The sequence below is a fragment of the Panicum virgatum genome, chromosome 2N (assembly GCF_016808335.1).
Source record: "Panicum virgatum strain AP13 chromosome 2N, P.virgatum_v5, whole genome shotgun sequence".
In the NCBI taxonomy this organism is placed as follows: Eukaryota; Viridiplantae; Streptophyta; class Magnoliopsida; order Poales; family Poaceae; genus Panicum; species Panicum virgatum.
The window spans coordinates 69,673,480-69,693,416 of NC_053146.1; the positions used below are offsets into that span (position 1 = coordinate 69,673,480).

The following is a 19,937-nucleotide window of genomic DNA, read 5'->3' on the forward strand; positions in this document are numbered from 1 at the left end:
TATTGACCATGCAAATACAAAACCTAATACAAAGCTTTAATTGAACCGATTGCCTAGAGCGCATCAAACTTATCTTTTCTTGTGATTATGGTCATGTTTAGTTCCCAAAAATTAATATCCATCACATCATATCTTCGAATATATGCAAGAAGTATTAAATGCAGTTGAAAAAAATAACTCATTACATAATTTAACTGTAAATGACAAGACAAAATTTTTAAACCTAATTAGTTTATAATTGGACATTAATTGTCAAATAACAACGAAAGTGTGACAGCACCAAAATCCAAAAATTTGCGTGAACTAAACAAAGCCTATATAAATCATGATGTCTAGTTGTCTTTTAGAGAAGATGTATAATATTCTTGTACAATAGCAGCGGGTCACTAGTCCGATTTACAATAAGATTTTTTAAAAGTTGTAGATCAAATCTTAATTTATATAAGCAAAATCAACTTATAAAATAGTTAGAATTATATAAATCTCCAAGAAAATCCATAGATATTCCTTTCTGAAATTGAATTAGATAAGATTTTTATTACATACATCACGAAATCTAGTATAATTGAGGTTGATAAAACCACTAGCTTTACGATTCTACACATTCTTTTTATGAACGATTGGATCTCATATTTCTAAAAGATGTATAACTCAATCTTAGGCGGTACTACATGATTTCATGCTTATGACTCATTGTGGAAGGCATAATGGCCGCTACTTATACGAAACTTTTTTTTCCATGTAATTTATATAAATTATTAAGAAGGCGATATTATATTTTGAACGCTTTTCTATTGTTAATCCACAAAGTTGAATGCCAAGGACATTAAGCTTCTAGCAGCAGCAGCAGGAAGGAGATTAAAATCGAGGGTTTTGGAAGGGTTTGGTAGCTTCGTTCCCTCGCTCTCCTCCCTTTCTTCCTCCCCAAACCAAAACACCGCAGCGCAGAGCAAGCCAGGGCAAAATAATCCGAAACTGCTCACTGCTGCACATCGGAAAACCCTAGAATCACGCCGCCAAACCGCCCGCATCAGCATGCTGCGCGCGGCGGCGGCTGCCGCCGCCATCTTCCCGGCGCGGTTCGCCGCCGCACCGGCCGTGGCGGCGGCGGCGGAGCTCAGGTCCCCGCTGCTCAGGGTCCTGGGGACGCTGAGGGGCGGCCGCAGCTCGGTGCTGCTGGGGAGGAGGGCGCGATTCTGCTCCAACTCGAGCGACACCGAGGCGGCGGCGGCGGCGGAGGCGGAGGCGGAGGCGAAGGCCGAGGATGCGACCGTGGCGGAAGGGGGGGCGGAGGGCAACGCGTCCTCCGCCATCGTGCCCACCAACCCTCAGATCGAGGACTGCCTCTCGGTACGCGCCCTGTTTGTCTGGATTAGAGTCCACTTGCTTAGTTGCTTGCACCAGCCATTCGCCTGGAATTGTTGGAATTTGGAAATGTGGAATCAGTAGTACGCTATTACCGGATTGCAGTAGTGTGCTCGATTCGATATCAGGTCCGGATTACAATTTTGTGCTAAAATTTACAATACAACTTGAATGCACCCAGATAAATACTAGAGCTCCTTTGGTCTGAGCCAAACAGTCTTATCTTTGTTTCATGTGTTTTTCTAGTTTTTGTTTCATGAGGGAATGATGGATTGTGAATACATTCATGACTACGTCTTAGCTTGATACTTGTATTGAACTTCAAAGTGGTAGTACAAAAATCTTTTAAGCGAACTGTTGATGTGTGTTTAGATCTAATGATGTGATTCTACCAGTTATAACCCTCTGTCGCTGTCATGCTCATTTGTTCAAATAGGTTGTAGCATTACCTCTTCCACATCGACCACTCTTTCCTGGATTTTACATGCCAATCTATGTAAAGGTATGTTTCTCTACCTGGAGTTTGTGAAATGAATTTCATATCTTTCTTAATGCATAGCTTCATCATTTCCCTTCAAAATGATGTGTTGTCTTCCTATTTTTTGCAAATCCTCAGGACCAAAAGCTCTTGCAAGCCCTAATAGAAAATCGCAAAAGATCAGCTTCGTATGCTGGTGCCTTTCTTGTGAAAGATGAAGAAGGCACTGACCCTAATATTGTGACTGGTTCAGATTCAGAAAAAAGCATTGATGATCTGAAAGGGAAAGATTTGCTTAAGCGTCTTCACGAAGTTGGGACGCTTGCTCAGGTAAGTTGACTATTTTTAAAATAACCCTATCAAAGAATTGTGTTTCCCTAGTCTTGTAAAAATGTGGTCTGTAATTAGTTTCCATTTTTTGGTAGATTACAAGCATTCAAGGGGATCAGGTGGTGCTACTTGGTCACAGGCGTTTACGGATAACTGAGATGGTGAGATACTTCAGATTGCATGCCATTCAACTCATGTGGGTATAAGACTATAAGTTATTTTGTTTTCACCAATATGCCAAAAATTGTAGGTTGAAGAGGATCCACTAACAGTTAAAGTTGATCATCTAAAGGTACTTCTGTTCATCTGTGCTCATGCTTGCTTCTGTATTTCATACAATTGTGTGCTATACTGCTATTTGTGGTAAATTACCACATTTTGTTTAAACATGATTTCTCCATGAGCCCAATGTAGGGCTTTTTTTTCTCTCCAACAAACCCAGTGTAGGATTTCAATGTTTTCTTTGGAATGTACTTTGCAATGTCTTATTTAAGTTGCGCTTTGCAGGAAAAGCCCTACAACAAGGATGATGATGTTATAAAAGCTACTTCATTCGAAGTTATATCAACTTTACGGGAAGTTCTAAGGACAAGTTCCCTTTGGAAGGATCACGTGCAAACCTACACACAGGTCTGACAACTTTTTTCCCCTTGTATACATTTGTTTTTTTTAAATCATTTGCTTGAAGGTTGGAAGTGTTGCAACATGAGATGACTTTCAAACTTGTTGCAATTGATGCTTTGTTTTGGTGCACTGTAGAATGATTCAGTATTAGGCTGTGTGCATAATATAACCACACTATTTTGTTTCCGAGAATGGGGATCATAGACAGGGTATTAAAGTACCAGGCTGAAGCCACTGGAATATGACTATTAGAGGTTAGGCTTTCTTGCCTGCCTGTTACATGTACCCTACCAGTAATGCCAAATTGCCAATAAAATGGAACCAGCGACCAGCATCCATGTTAGAGTTTCCACAGAAATCCCTGGTCATACAACCAATATGTTTGTTTAGTTTCCTCGATGATATGCATTTCTAGTTTGATGGATGACATTGGATTTTGTGTTAATAACAACCGTGAATTTTGAACTCCATTGCTCTGTTTCAGCACATTGGTGATTTCAACTACCCAAGGTTAGCAGATTTTGGTGCTGCTATCTCTGGTGCCAACAAGTTGCTTTGCCAGGAGGTGCTCGAGGAATTAGATGTAAGAAACTTTGCTTAAACTCCCCTCTTTTTAAATGTTTCCTTGTGTGCTTTGACTGCTTTGTCCACCCAGGGCTATCGGCCTTTCTAAATCAACAACAACATAGCCTTTTTTCCCAAGCAAGTTGGGGTAGGCTAGAGATGAAACCCGAAAGAAAATCGGCCTTTCTAAATCACTTGTCATAAACTTTGGAAATACCAATTCAACATTGTCATAAAATTTAGCAGAAGATTATTGTGTTCCAAACCAACCCAAAGATCATGAGAAGTGTTGCAGAAGATGAATTTGGGATACAGCAGTCATCTACATAGTCTTGGAAGATCACATCCTTTCTGAATGCATTGTAGCTTCTTAAATATACATGAGAGTTTGGAATTACTCATCTGTTGCTGGAATTTGATTATATGCTTTATTGTCCATCTTTTATATTTGGGGAGGTTCTCTGAGCCATCTTTTACGTATCTGGAACAGGTATACAAGCGTTTGAAATTGACTCTGGAGTTAGTAAAAAAGGAAATGGAGATTAGTAAGTTGCAGGTAATTCATTTTCTTGTCTTCCAGTCTTTGCTATCATGTTTTGTCTAATCTTCTTGATATTTAATATGCTTCTGTTTCAGCAATCCATAGCAAAAGCAATTGAGGAAAAGATTAGTGGAGATCAGCGACGTTACTTATTGAATGAGCAACTTAAGGCAATCAAGAAGGTACCTACATTATTTTCTGCCGCTCCTATCTGGCTACCTATGCTCCTTACATTGTGATGGTCAAAATTAATACTGTAGTAGAATCTGTCCATGCTGTTTTTCTTTATGAAAAGCCTGATGCCCAACTCTGCTTATGTCATTTATACAGGAGCTGGGTTTAGAGACTGATGACAAAACAGCATTGTCTGGTTTGTTTTCGGACTATGATACTTATGAGCTTTGGCTATGCTTTTATCAGCCATATAGCTACACGATTGCCATGGACTATTCAAATTGACTTATTGTTTATGCGTTGCAGCAAAATTTAGGGAACGTATAGAATCAAAGAAGGACAAGTGTCCTCCTCATGTTCTTCAAGTCATTGAAGAAGAGCTTACCAAGCTGCAGCTTTTGGAAGCCAGTTCTAGTGAGTTCAATGTAACTCGTAATTATTTGGACTGGCTGACAGTATTGCCATGGGGAAATTATAGGTTTGTATTTATCTACCTTTCCTTGAGGAGAAATCTGTCATATGCTCGTGCCTCATTAGTGTTTATCCTACTGTTGCAGTGATGAAAACTTCGATGTCCACCATGCTCAGAAAATTCTCGATGAAGACCATTATGGTTTGAGTGATGTAAAAGAGAGAATACTGGAATTCATAGCAGTTGGGAAGTTAAGAGGGACCTCACAAGGTTTGATACATACTCATCATTTTCTGATTTATCTGTGTATTGAGCTTGTAGAAAAGTTTAAGTATTGTTCTGTTTGCATTAATGCATCCTTAACTGTGTCATAATGAAAAAAATGGAGTTTTCATAATTCTGTTTCATTCACATTATCACATAACTGTTATGTGCTTATTGATGGAGAGAATAATGGCTTGTATTCCTCCAAACCCTAGAAGGGTGGGATATATAGATCCTATACATGGGCTCACATATACACCAACACCCCCCGCAGTCTGAACTACCGGCGCAGCGGTGTTCAAGACTGGACAAGAAGAGAGTACAAAGGGCAAATACCCCCCCTCCCCGCAGCCACAACTAGCCACCGGCTACGTTGAGGCTGGAGCGAAACTCCGAGAAGGTCGAGGAGGGCAGTCCCTTGGTGAAGATGTCAGCAAACTGGGAGGTAGTCGGGACATGGAGTACCCGAACATCACCAATGGCGACTTTGTCGCGCACGAAGTGTAGGTCGATCTCCACATGCTTCGTCCGCTGATGCTGGACGGGGTTGGTGGAGAGATACATGGCGCTGACATTGTCGCAGTAGACGAGCGTGCTCTTGGCGAGCGGGCTGTGGAGCTCCGCCAAGAGCTGTCGGAGCCAGGACGCCTCCGCCACGCCGTTAGCAACAACCCGGTACTCCGCCTCAGCACTGGAGCGGGAGACAACCGGTTGCCGCTTGGACGACCAGGAGACCAGGCTGCCGTCCAGGAAGACGGCGTAGCCGGAAGTAGAGCGTCGAGTGTTCGGGCAGCTAGCCCAGTCATCGTCGGTGTAGACCACCAGCTCAGCGGAGGACGAGCGGTGAAGTACCAGGCTGAGGTCCACAGTGCCACGGACGTAGCGGAGGAGACGCTTCAGCGCAGCAAGGTGTGACTCCCGGGGATCATGCATATGGAGACAGACCTGCTGAACAGCGTAGGTGAGGTCCGGCCTGGTGAAGGTGAGGTACTGCAACGCGCCAGCCAAACTCCGGTAGGCAGTAGGATCAGCCACTGGATCACCCAGATCAGCAGACAGCTTCGCCTGAGTGTCGACAGGAGTGGAGCAGGGCTTGCAATCAGTCATCCCAGCCCGCTCCAGAATATCAAGTGCGTACTGCCGCTGGTGAACGAGAAGACCAGACGAGCGAGGCTCAACAGTGACGACCAAGAAGTGGTGGAGCTGACCCAGATCCTTCATAGCAAACTCCTGCTGCAAAGAGGAGATGACACTCTGAAGTAACTGCGAACTGGAGGCTGTGAGCACAATATCATCGACATAGAGCAGCAGATATGTAGTCTCATCGCCACGGCGGTAGATGAAGAGAGACGTGTCAGACTTGGCATCGGTGAACCCCAATGTCAGCAAGAACGTGGCAAACCGAGAGTACCAAGCCCGAGGAGCCTGCTTCAGACCATAGAGAGACTTGTTGAGCCGGCAGACCATATCCGGACGACTCGAATCTACAAATCCCGCTGGCTAAGAGCAGTAGACAGTCTCTAACAGAGTGCCGTGAAGAAAAGCATTCTTCACGTCCAGCTGGTGCACAGGCCAAGAGCGCGAGAGCGCAAGTGAGAGGACCGTACGCACAGTAGTAGGCTTCACCACTGGGCTGAAGGTCTCATCATAGTCCACACCAGGCCGCTGAGTGAACCCCTGGAGAACCCAGCGAGCCTTGTAGCGCTCCAGTGTGCCATCAGCCCGACGCTTATGCGTCAAGATCCACTTGCCATTCACCACATTGCAACCAGACGGACGCGGCACGAGGTCCCACGTGTGGTTGGCAAGAAGAGCCGCGTACTCCTCTTCCATCGCGCGACGCTAGTGAGGATCCGCCAAGGCGTCGCGAACAGAGGAGGGTACTGCAGAGACCTGCGGCTCTCCCTCGGTGGCAGAGAGTCGCGGCCTGAGACGCCATCCGCCGAGTCACCATGGGATGAATATGCCGAGGATCTCGATGGATGACTGGCGAGTGGTACACCTCCGGCTCGGCTCGAGAGCGAGTCGGCGGAGGCGGCGACGGCTCCGGTGTAGGCGCCACAGGAGCCTCCGGAGCAGGAGGCGGTGCCGGTGTCGGCGCCAAACGACGCCGGTACACCTGCACCGGCTGAGCGTACCGCTGCGGTGTCGGTGTCGGCGCCGAATGACCCCGGTACACCTGCACCGGCTGAGCGTACCGCGCAGGTCCGCGCGCGGCACGACCGGAGGTCCGGGGGCCGCGCGTGGCACGACCGTGGGTACCGGGGCCGCGCTCGGCGCAGCAGGGATCACCGGAAGCGGTGCCAGTGCGCCGGGAAAACCTGCAGGGAAAGGACAGACAGGTAACGGTGGCTGAGCCACCGGGTCAGTCGGAAACAGAGACTCCAGCTCGGGGTCAGGAGAAGGAGTGGAGGAGGTGGAGTAGGGGAAATCCGACTCGTCAAAGACGACGTGTCGGGAGATCAGGACGCGGCGAGAGTTGAGGTCAAAGCATCGGTACCCCTTGTGGTCAGGAGAGTAACCGAGAAACACACAACGAGTCGAGCGGGGCGCCAGCTTGTGAGAAGCGGTGTCGGAGGTGTTAGGATAACACGCATGATGGATAACATCTTTGTTGTTGGTCTTTGTGGTCCCTTGTACCCCTGCAGCATCTTGTAGTCCTTAGCATCTTGGACTGCATGCATCTCTTGTACCCCTGCAGCATCTTGGACTGCAGGACAGCAGTTAGTGTCCTCTCTAGGACAGCAGTTAGATTAGTGTTAGACTAGCATTATTGGCTTCGTTTGCTGCCCAGCAGCCAGCTGTATATATATGTGGCCACCCCTCCCGTTGGAAGGCACGGCATTGTGAGTGAATGAAGAAAAACCCAGAAAACTTCCCCAACTTGAGTGTCATCCTCTCATCTCAATGAGAGTGAAAGTTGAGCTGCTAACATCTGGTATCAGCGCCGTACTTTCCTGTAGACTGGATATCTCCTGTTCTTCTCCCTCCCAAGCAGCAGTAGCAGCTGCTGCAGCACCAGCAGTTACCGCAGCAGCACCTGCAGCAGCCCCTCTTCCACCTTCCTCACCCGAGCAGACGAGCAGCAGCTCGTCTGAGGCTGCGTCTCTCCACACAGCAGCCCCTTGGAGGCGCGCCATGTCCGACGCACCGTCTCAGCGCTCGGTCACCTCGAGCGCACGGCGTCAGCGAGATGCCGAGCTCGCCGCGGCAGAGGAGCGCAGGCGAGCGACGGCACAAGCCGCTGCAGCAGCGGCGAGGGCGGCCAGGGCGGAGGTGGAAGCAGAGGCGGCGGAGGATGCAGAGCGTGCGGCGGAGGTCGAGGTTGAGACCTTGCGCGGCAGCCTCAGCGGCTCCATCGCCGGCGACACCACCGCCGACGGGGACCTTGAGGAGTTGGAGAGGGAGAGAGCGCGGGAGCGGACCGCGCGGTGGGCAGCAGCCCACCCCGGCGGCGACGGCCTGGAGGCCCGCGCACCTGGCGGCGCTCCTGGAGGGCGGCGCGCCCGGCGGTGGCGGTGCTCCTGGCTGGGGTGCGCGCGGCGGCGCCCCCGGCTACCACGACCTCCAGGCGGTGGTCAGGGACGTCGGTCCCGGTGGTGGGTGGCCCACCCTCACCAAGACCAACTACGTCGACTGGGCCGCAGTCATGGAGGTGAAGCTCCAGGTGCGGCATATGTGGGAGGCAGTCCGGTACGGCGACGTCGACTACGATGAGGATCGACGGGCGCTGGATGCTCTCATCGCAGCAGCCCCGCCTGAGATGCAGTTCACGCTTTCCAAGAAGCGAACTGCCAAGGAGGCCTAGGACTCAATCGCTGCGGCACGTATCGGCAGCGACCGCGCTCGCAAGACCACTCTCTAGGCACTTCGCAAGGAGTGGGAGAACCTGGCCTTCAAGCCAGGTGAGGATGTTAATGACTTCGCCCTCCGTCTCAACACTCTGCTGCAGAAGGTAGTGCAGTTCGGCGACGACACCTACGACGAGGAGAGAGCCGTCGAGAAGCTCTTCCGCTGCGTCCCCGAGAGGTACAGGCAGACCGCTCGCTCGATCCAGTCTCTGCTGGACCTCTCCACCATGACGATCGAGGAGGCGATAGGTCGCCTCAAGGTCGTCGACAGCGACGAGCCACAGCCTCCCTCGGGAGGCATCTCCATCGGTGGGAAGCTCCACCTTACTCAGGAGCAGTGGGAGGCCCGGCGCGGTGACAGGAGGAGGGGGGAGCCCTCTTCCTCGACTGGAGGAGGGGGGAGCCCTCTTCCTCTCCACCTTACTCGAGGCAAGCGCGGCAAGCCGCGAAAGGGGCGCGGAGGTGCCCAAGCCGGGGCACGAGGGCACGCCGAGGGTGGCGCTCGCGGAGATGCTCAGGGCGCCGCCGCCGATAGGCCCAAGGCGGCACGAGACGACGTCTGCCACAACTGTGGCAGGCCCGGCCACTGGGCCAGGGACTGCCCGCAGCGGAGGCCCAGCCGGATGACGAGCCGGCTCTGTTCCTACTCCACGGGGACATGGAGCCGCATCCCTGCCACCGCTCTACTCCACCTCGACGAGCCGCGTGCCCGAGTCCTCCTCGGCAACGGCTCCGACGACGACAGGGTCGATGGCTGGTACCTCGACTCTGGCGCCACGCACCACATGACCGGGCGGCGGGATTTCTTCTCCGACCTGGACGTCGACGTAGGTGGCTCCGTCAGGTTCGGGGACTCCTCCGCCGTGGAGATCAAGGGCGTGGGCTCCGTGATCTTCACCGCCAAGTCCGGAGAGCACCGGATGCTCACCGGAGTCTACTACATCCCGGCGCTGCGGAACTCCATCATCAGCCTTGGGCAGCTCGATGAGAGCGGCTCCCGCGTGGTGATCGACAGCGGGGTCCTCCGCATCTGGGACTACCGTCGCCAGCTTCTCGCCAGGGTGGTTCGAGGAAAGAACCGCCTCTACATCCTTCGCGTCGGGGTGGCCCAGCCTCTTTGTCTTGCAGCTCGCAGGGACGACGAGGCATGACAGTGGCACGAGCGCTTTGGGCACCTCCACTTTGAGGCCCTGAAGCGGCTCGACGCCAAGGAGATGGTGCGAGGCCTCCCATGCCTCGATCACGTGGAGCAGCTCTGCGACGTCTGCGTGCTGACGAAGCAGAAGCGACACTCCTTCCCCCAGCAGGCGAGCTTCCGAGCCAAGGAGCGGCTCGAGCTCGTACACGGGGACTTGTGTGGCCCGGTGATACCGGTCACACCAGGAGGACGGCGCTACTTCCTGCTGCTCGTCGACGACCTCTCCCGCTTCATGTGGGTGATGATCCTCGGCAGCAAGGGAGAGGCTGCGGACGCCATCAGGCGTGCTCAGGCAGCTGCGGAGGCGGAGAGCGGCCGCAAGTTGCGCGTGCTGCGCACCGACAACGGCGGCGAGTTCACGGCGTACTGCGCGGATGAGGGCATCCAACGCCACTACTCCGCGCCGTACAGCCCGCAGCAGAACGGCGTCGTCGAGCGGCGCAACCAGACGGTTGTGGGGATGGCACGGGCCCTCCTTAAGCAGAGGGGGATGCCGGCTGCCTTCTGGGGAGAGGCGGTGGTGACGACCGTCTACATCCTCAACCGCTCGCCCACCAAGGCACTCGACGGCATGACGCCGTATGAGGCTTGGCATGGGCGTAAGCCGGCGGTCTCCCACCTGCGGGTCTTCGGCTGCCTCGCGTTCGGCAAGCTCGACGACAGGAGCACTCCGGGAGTGTTCATCGGCTACGCGGAGGGCTCGAAGGCCTACCGCATTCTCGACCCGGAGACAGTGTGTGCGCACGGCGCGCGACGTTGTGTTCGACGAAGGGCGAGGATGGGCGTGGGACAAGGCGGTGGACGACGGCTCGGCTCCGACGTACGACGACTTCACCGTCGAGTACGTCCACTTCGAGGGAGCTGGGGGAGTAGGCAGCTCTTCTTCGCCGAGCGTGCCTACCCCGGTCCCCGAGCCTCCACCGACTCTGGCGCCCGCCACACCGGCGGCACAACGCCCTTTAGCTACGACTCCGGCTGCGCCGAGTTCCTCGGCTGCACCACCACAGCCGGCGACGCCGCACACTCCAATACCGATAGCCACTCCTCCGGGCTCGTCTACTTCAACACCTGCTCGTGCTGAGCACAGTCCGGTGGAGTTCGCTACTCCGCTCTCTCACGACGAGGAGCGCGTCGACGCGTACCACGACGGCGAGCCGTTGCGGTACCGTACGATGGAGGACCTTCTCGGTGATCAGCCGGTGCCGGGACTGGTACCTCACGACCTGGAGGCGCAGTTGCACCTCGCGTGCGACGACGGCGAGCCTCGGTCTTTCGCAGAGGCCGAGGGACACGCGGCATGGCGTGCCGCGATGCAGTCGGAGATGAAGCCGGCACCGTCGTCAAGCACAAGGCTCGCCTGGTGGCACGAGGTTTCATGCAGCAAGAGGGGGTCGATTTCGACGATGCCTTCGCTCCCGTGGCACGGATGGAGTCCGTGGGACTTCTCCTTGCGCTGGCTGCCCAGGAGGGCTGGCGCGTCCATCACATGGACGTCAAATCGGCGTTTCTCAACGGCGACTTGAGGGAGGAGGTCTACGTGCACCAGCCGCCGGGGTTTGCGATCCCCGGCAAGGAGGGCAAGGTGCTACGCCTGCGCAAGGCCCTCTATGGATTGCGGTAGGCCCCGAGGGTGTGGAACGCCAAGCTGGACTCCACGCTCAAGGGGATGGGCTTCGAGCAAAGCCCGCACGAGGCAGCCATCTACCGGCAGGGAAATGGCGGAAATGCCCTGCTGGTGGGTGTCTACGTCGACGACTTGGTGATCACCGGCACCAAGGATGCGGAGGTGGTGGCGTTCAAAGAGGAGATGAAGGCCACCTTCCAGATGAGCGACCTGGGGCCTCTCTCCTTCTACCTGGGGATCGAGGTGCACCAGGACGACTCCGGGATCACACTTCGATAGACCGCCTACGCCAAGTGCAGCAAGCGCATCGTCGAGCTCGCTGGGCTCACCGACTGCAACCCAGCTCTCACTCTGATGGAGGAGATGCTGAAGCTGAGCCGTGACAGCACGACAGAGGAGGTGGACGCTACTCAGTACCGGCGCCTTGTGGGGAGCCTCCGCTACCTCGCCCACACACGGCCGGACTTGGCGTTCTCCGTCGGCTACGTTAGTCGGTTCATGCAGCTACCGACGACGGAGCACCAGCAGGCCGTGAAGAGGATCATCCGCTATGTTGCGGGGACTCTCGACCACGGTCTCCACTACCCGAGGTGCCCTGGAGCGGCACACTTCGTCGGGTACAGCGACAACGACCACGCCGGCGACATCGACACCAGCAAGAGCACGAGCGGGATCCTCTTCTTCCTCGGCAAGTGCCTCGTTAGCTGGCAGTCGGTCAAGCAGCAGGTGGTGGCCTTGTCCAGCTGCGAGGTCGAGTACATAGCGGCCTCCACCGCGTCGACTCAGGCGCTCTGGCTCGCTCGACTGCTTGGTGATCTACTCGGCAGAGACACTGGAGCAGTGGAGCTCAGGGTGGACAGCAAGTCCGCTCTGGCCTTGGCGAAGAACCCCGTTTTCCACGAACGGAGTTTTCCACGAACGGAGCAAGCACATCCGGGTGAGGTATCACTTATCCGAGGCTGCTTGGAGGAAGGAAGCATCAAGGCGAGCTACATCAACACCAAGGATCAGCTTGCGGATCTGCTCACCAAGCCCCTTGGGAGGATCAAGTTCCTTGAGCTTTGCTCCAGGACTGGGATGGTCCAATCTTCCCACAAGACGACGCACAAGACTTAGGGGGAGAATGATGGATAAGTCTTTGTTGTTGGTCTTTGTGATCCCTTGTACCCCTGCAGCATCTTGTAGTCCTTAGCATCTTGGACTGCAGGCATCTCTTGTACCCCTGCAGCATCTTAGACTGCAGGACAGCAGTTAGTGTCCTCTCTAGGACAGCATTTAGACTAGTGTTAGACTAGCATTATTGGCTTCGTTTGCTGCCCAGCAACCAGTTGTATATATATGTGGCCACCCCTCCCGTTGGAAGGCATGGCATTGTGAGTGTGAATGAAGAAAAACCCAGAAAACTTCCCCAACTTGAGTGTCATCCTCTCAGCTCAATGAGAGTGAAAATTGAGCTGCTAACAACGCACACCCGAAGACCCCGAAGGTGGTCGTAGCGAGGAGGGGTACCGAAGAGAGCATGGTGTGGAGTGGGAGCAGGGGAAGCAGTGGACGGAAGACGGTTGAGCAGGTAGGTGGCGGTGTGGAGGCTCTCAGCCCAGAAGCGCGGGAGCAGAGAGGCCTGGATTAGAAGGGTGCGCACGACGTCGTTCGTCGTGCGAATCATCCGCTCAACCTTGCCGTTCTGAGGAGAGGTATACGGACAAGACATACGCTCTTGAACACCCCAAGAGAGGAAGAAGGAACGGGAGGTGGAGTTATCGAACTCCCGTCCGTTGTCGCACTGGACGGCCTTAACGGTGAGGCCGAACTGAGTGGACACCCAGGCAAAGAAGTGGAGGAGGGTGGGAAAAGTCTCAGACTTCGTGCGCAAAGGGAAAGTCCAAGAGTAATGAGAGAAATCATCCACCACGACCAGATAATATTTATAGCCAGACATGCTGAGTACAGGAGATGTGCACAGGCCACAGTGAATAAGATCAAAAACATGCGCAGCATGCGAAGAAGAAGAAGAAAACAGAAGTCTAACATGACGACCTAGCTGGCACGCATGACAGAGGTGCTCAGCAGGAGCCCTAGTACATGGAACATCGGTACTACGACTAAGCTGAGCCAAAACGTCGCGGCCGGGTGTCCAAGCCGGCGGTGTCAGGTGGTGGAAGAAGGCGTCACGGCAAAAGCAGTAGACGAAGCAGAAGCGGGAGTCGGAGCAGCGGAAGCAGGAAGCCGAAGAGTGTAAAGGGGCCCGGGCTGTCACATCGGAGGAGCGGACGCTGGGAAGCCGAATCCTTCACAGTAAGACCAGAAGAGTCAAATTCGATAGAACAGGAGTTGTCAGCAGTAAACTGGCGAATGGAAAGAAGGTTGTGAACCATCTGAGGAGCAACAAGAACATTAGGAAGACGAGGAGCAGAACCCACGGCGGTGACAGGAAGACAAGACCGATCACCAACCATGATAGAAGAATGACAAGAGGGGTGTGGGGGTCGGACAGAAGAGAGGATACCGGCATCAGGAGTGGTGTGGAAGGAGGCACCCGAGTCGGGGATCCACTTATACTTGCCGGCAGCGATGGCGGCACGGTGCGCGGCGGCGGCGGCGTCAGCGCCCCCGCAGCCCGCGCGGCGGCCTGCTTGGCGGCCCGCGCGGCGGGATGGCCGGCGGCGGTCAGCGCGTCCGCGCCCTCCGCGGCCAGGCCAGGACGGCCGGATCCGCGCCCAGGGCGGCGGGATCCGCCGCGTAGGCGCCCGGAGGCGGGTGTGGCGGGTGGGCGACGTTCGTGAGGGCGGTGAGGGCACTGGCGGTGGCGGCAGGAGCCCAGGGGGCGGCAGGCCACGGCGCCGGCGGCCAGAGGCCCCAAGCAGAGGAGCCCCGAGCAGAGGATAGGGGAGCAGAGCAGGTCGCCCCGCCGGGAGCAGAGGAGGGGAGGGAAGGAGGAGAGGGGTGGCGGCGGCGCCCGCGGCGGGATGGCCGGCAGCGCCGGCTAGAGGGTGGGTGGGAGGAGAGGAAAGAGGCTAGATACCATGATGGAGAGAATAATGGCTTGTATTCCTCCAAACCCTAGAAGGATGGGATATATATAGATCCTATACATGGGCTCACATATACAGCAGCACTTATGTTGGCACTGTTCACGTTTGTAGTGCTTCATCGATCCCAAAATGTGAAGTGTTGTAGTTTTGTCCCAAGCTAAGCTTGTCTACCTTATTGAAAAATTGCATCTACATCCACCATGAAATATGTCTTGATAGTGCATTTATTTGGAATTGTATATTTTAATATTTTTTATATAAACTTGATCGAAGTTAGAGAAGCTTCACTTAGGACAGAACTAAAGTCCCTTACATTTTGGGACAGAGGAAGTAGTCACATGTTGACTTGGCCCCTGGTTAGGGTGGGGAGGGAGGGATGGAGTGAGAGATTTCCCTTCTATCTTGCCTGAGAACCATAAAGGGTACCATGAGGGAAGGGAATTTATAGAAGATGTTCGACTTAGCTCTCAACATAACCTATTGATGTGATCTTATAAACATGATCCTCTACTTTCCAACTTATCAAGATACTTGCCTAACAAATAGACATATTGGGATCATTCTTAATCTAATTGATTACTGTAGAAGTGTGAGGCCCTTGGGTCCCCTCCCCTCCCTCTTGCTGCATGGACTAGGGCTGGGCTAGGTGGCCCATGGTCATCTGGGCTGTAACAGTAACACACTATGCTCGCTAAATTTGATTTCTTGTTCCTCACTGCTCATCTGTAGTTATTCTTATTAAGTTGCATGCGCCAACTGATTCAACCCAAAAGCTTAAGCTGATGGGGAGAGGTGGGCAATTCACTTAATACTTCAACACTCCCCTGCACGTGTAGGCTCCCTCAGGCCTCAAACGTGGAAATTAGGAGTCGGTCGCAATTATTTATTTAATCGCGCCAGCCATGATTCGAACTCGAGACCTCTGGCCCTGATACCATATTGAGTTGCATGCAGCAACCAATTCATTCAACCCAAAAGCTTGAGCTGATGGGGAGAGGTGGGCAATTCACTTATACTTGAACAATTCTAACTATAACTCTGTTCGTCTTTTACAACAGGCAAGATCATATGTCTTTCTGGGCCTCCTGGAGTAGGTAAAACCAGTATTGGTCGTTCAATTGCATGTGCACTAAACCGTCAGTTCTATAGATTTTCTGTTGGAGGTTTGGCTGATGTGGCAGAAATCAAGGTATACATCAAATATTCCTGATATTTCTTGTACAGATGCATTTATTTTATCTTCTACAAACCCAATGGTTGTATAATAACTTGTCAACAATCTTAGGGCCATCGACGAACGTATGTTGGTGCAATGCCAGGGAAGATGGTGCAATGTCTTAAATCAGTCGGGACAGCAAATCCTCTAGTGTTGATAGATGAGATTGACAAGGTACTCCTTACTACTGTTTATGGTCCATGTGTTCTTATTTTGATGCTAAATACATCATGGCCAGTGATATACTTTGACACAGGATGCACTTTCTACAGTTATTTTGTTGGCCAATGTGACAACTGTGTGCATGCTTCATGAATTCTAATTGGTTACTTGTCTGTCTGTTAGCTTGGGAGGGGGCATTCTGGCGATCCAGCTAGTGCATTGTTGGAACTTCTAGACCCTGAGCAGAATGTTAATTTCTTAGATCACTACCTCGATGTTCCTATTGACCTATCTAAGGTTGGTTCCTTGTTCCCTCGTGAATTTTGCCTGTTTGATCGTATCTCAATGGGTTTGCTTCACAATTTAACCTTTTTGCCATGTTATTTTAAAAAAAATTGTTGTGACATTTTTATTTTGAAGCATATACAACAAAGCTTAGTATTAACAGATTGATAGTTGCCATCGTCATCTCGTAATCTTGCATTCTCTTGGTTCTTGTTACAATCATTAGGTATGCACATTGTTAGTTATTGTGCTATCACATCATTCACATCAATGGTGCTACGTGCTAGTGTACTAGAGTAAGTTGTGATCAACAAATCTACATTCTTAGTATTATGTTCCATTCTATATAATGAGATCCGTAACAGTAGGATGGTCTTCGGTTCAGTTTGAATGCATGGCTTTCATACTATGCTGTGTCTTTCCAATCTTCTGTTATTGCTATTTTTGGAGTGCGTTCAGTTATGCTTTTATGCTACTTTCTGTTTGTAATGTTCTTCTCATCTTCTATAATTTTGTTTATGAAAATTAGGTCCTGTTCGTTTGCACAGCAAACGTTATAGAGATGATACCAAATCCATTGCTGGATAGGATGGAGATCATTGCAATAGCTGGATATATAACTGATGAGAAGATGCATATTGCTCGCGACTATCTAGAGAAGAATACAAGAGAGGCTTGTGGCATTAAGCCTGAACAGGTATCCACCCCTCTTATAATCCTCCTGTCATTTAATATTATATGCATGAGAAAGAATCATTAATTCATAGAACATTCACCTTGCTTCCGTAAATAACGAACCAAACCACATAAAAGGGAATATTTGTTGTAAACTCGATTAGTAAAAACAATGCCAACATGTTATAAACTTGATGTTTGTATAATATCCATATTCTTGCATCACCTACATAGTTTCATCAGCCATTTGTGAAGTGTCCAAATAAACTCTTTAGTTCTGGTTCCACTTTATTATCAATATATTGACTTAACGGTTCAGCCACGAACATGTACAGGTTGAAGTTACAGATGCCGCTCTTCTTGCCCTTATTGAAAATTATTGCCGAGAAGCTGGAGTGCGGAACCTTCAAAAGCAGATTGAGAAAATTTACCGTAAGGTGCACAACATAAAGTTCCACATACTTATCTGACAGTTATTTTTACCTTACATCAAGAAATGAAAGGTCAACTGCTCTACAAAATGAAAGGAGAGCTACAATCCTGTCTCATTTGAATTATCTGGTAGCATTTTCCAGTGTGTTTGCTACTACTGTTGTGCATTAGTATTTGCTAGCGATGGTAAATTTAAAACGAAAGTTGTGACATCATCCTGAGTTTTGGTGTACGTAACATCATTTTCTGTCCGTATTCCTCGGCACACTGGAATTGTGGAGAAATGTATTGCATATTCCCTCTGACAAAAAAAATGTAAGGCTGATTTTTTTGGGGGATGGCATTGGCTGATTTTTGGTAATGGTTATGCAATCTCAAGTTATTTGTATGAAAGGTTACTGCTAGTTTTAGAGTCGATGCCCGCACCAATATCCTTTGCTCACCAATATGGTCATACTCTGACCTTTTAGATACCTTACAAACTTTTTACTTTTGCAGATAGCTCTCCAGCTTGTTCGTCAAGGGGTATCAAATGAACCAGACCAGGAGGCTCTCAGTGTCACAGCAAATGAGGAAACTAGTAGTGGTGATGGTGCTGCAGCAAAAGATGAGATTTTGAAGGATTCTGCCGCGGAAGATGCTTCTGTCACCAATAATATTATAAATCCTGCCTCTGAGGAAGCTAATGAAGTAAATCTAGCAAACGAAGCAGTAGTTCATGAAGGGCATACGACTGAAGCACCCAAAGAAGACAGTGTATCTGAGGTAGTGTTATATTCTTTAGTTTTATGTTTTCTCCAAACAAAATATTGTTATCTTGGTACTGCCATGTTTCCTGTTAATGTGCCAAATGGGTCCTCTGGTATCTTTTCTGCTGGCTGTGACACTGCTTACCCTTGGTGTAGGCAGCTGGGTATCGTCTGTTTGTCAAATATAAATTTCTTGGGTACTGGACAGCACCGTTTCCCATGTGTATGCATTGTTTTGCTCTGAAAACCATGAATGTGATCGCTAGCTCACTTAACTACCTATACGATAAACTATATTGCTCCAGACTCGGGATAGTGTGAAACAATATCATATTACAATGTTATGCGTCACCTTGTAAGAAAGTTACTGATCCCTGTATTCTGTAGCGCAAGGACACAGATGGAGCAAAAGAAGGTGCAGGAGACAAGGCAATTGAGAAGGTTGTGGTTGATTCATCAAACCTTGGTGATTTTGTTGGGAAACCTGTGTTCCAGGCTGAGCGTATATATGAACAGACTCCTGTTGGAGTGGTCATGGGTTTAGCTTGGACTGCTATGGGCGGTTCTACTTTGTACATTGAAACAAGAAGAGTGGAGGAAGGGGAAGGGAAAGGTGCCCTTGTGCTTACAGGGCAGCTTGGAGATGTTATGAAAGAGAGTGCTCAGATTGCACAAACAGTTGGCAGGGCTATATTACTGGAGAAAGAACCAGATAATCAATTTTTTGCAAACTCAAAGCTGCACTTGCATGTTCCTGCAGGGGCCACCCCTAAGGATGGCCCTAGTGCTGGATGCACCATGATAACATCAATGTTGTCCTTAGCCATGGGAAAGCCTGTCAAGAAGGACCTCGCAATGACGGGTGAAGTAACATTAACTGGGAGAATCCTCCCAATTGGTGGGGTATGTTTTCTCTGTATTCCCTACTCAAGCTTGGCTCTACATTTTTTCCCCCTGTATAACCAGGCAGCCAATGTCCTCTGTGTATGAAACAAGGAAACGTCGCTTATTTACTGAAAAACGTCTCTTTCAGGTAAAAGAGAAGACCATTGCTGCAAGGAGAAGTGCAATCAAGACACTCGTATTTCCATCAGCTAATAAAAGGGACTTTGACGAACTTGCTTCTAATGTGAAGGAAGGTCTTGAAGTTCATTTTGTCGACACATACAGTGAAATATATGATTTAGCTTTCCAGAGCGACTCTGGTACAGAAACAAGCTAGCAGATGAAGATCAAGGGCCTGGGGATGGGCTGAATATCAAAGACGTCAGCAGGCAGACCAAAGATGAGTGAAGTTTATTGACATGATGACAATTTTATTTTTGCCCCACAAGACATTCAATTTAAGAAATTTTGGCTAGGTGGTTGTAGTGAGGTAGCTCAACCAGGTGGTATAAAGAAAAGAAAGCAGTGTAAACCAATATACCCCACTTGTGCCATCCAAAAGCACGAGGAGCAGGGATGCACGAGGAGCTTGCATCCCTAACGAATTTTTATTTATTTATTTTATTTTGGTGCTGGAGTTGTCATTCCTTTGATACGGTAACAGTTATGTAAACTATTAGTTTTTTTTTGCGAGAAATAAACTAGGTCATTTTGTTGTGCCAAGAGGAGAGGGAGGCATGAAATTGCGGATTGTGGCAGTAGGAGCACAAAGCCAAGTGCTTGTATCATTCTATCTATCCAACCTGGATGATCAGATTCGAAGGTAAAAATGGCTGGAGCGCGCTTGCCTGCTTCACGCCAAAGACCTCAATCCCGGTGGGACTTCGGATGCCTGACATCGGACATCCTATAGGTTGTGTTGTGAATCATTGGTCCCTAAATTTGTGTTTATTCGCATTGTAAAAATGTAACTTGTACCTTTATTCGAGTGAATATTTATTTGAATTTGTATCTCTTCCAGCACTCGGTTTGCATTCACTCTTAGTATTCTTTAATGTAAATTGGTGTCCTGTTGG

The 19,937-nt window shown here is 50.5% G+C and overlaps 1 protein-coding gene across 1 annotated transcript; it reads left to right on the forward strand.

Moving 5' to 3' along the window:
* Positions 1 to 757: 757 nt before the first annotated feature.
* On the forward strand, positions 758 to 19,884 carry LOC120662239 (lon protease homolog, mitochondrial-like). The gene is made up of 20 exons (XM_039941401.1): positions 758 to 1,350; positions 1,802 to 1,867; positions 1,982 to 2,173; positions 2,269 to 2,334; positions 2,424 to 2,465; positions 2,681 to 2,803; positions 3,282 to 3,380; positions 3,852 to 3,917; positions 3,998 to 4,084; positions 4,233 to 4,272; positions 4,383 to 4,554; positions 4,634 to 4,758; positions 15,516 to 15,646; positions 15,743 to 15,847; positions 16,019 to 16,132; positions 16,650 to 16,817; positions 17,131 to 17,232; positions 17,726 to 17,992; positions 18,364 to 18,879; positions 19,010 to 19,884. Exons 1-20 carry the CDS (start codon positions 1,036 to 1,038, stop codon positions 19,196 to 19,198), a joined length of 2,985 nt encoding a protein of 994 aa, XP_039797335.1. The 5' UTR covers positions 758 to 1,035; the 3' UTR covers positions 19,199 to 19,884.
* Positions 19,885 to 19,937: the final 53 nt, after the last annotated feature.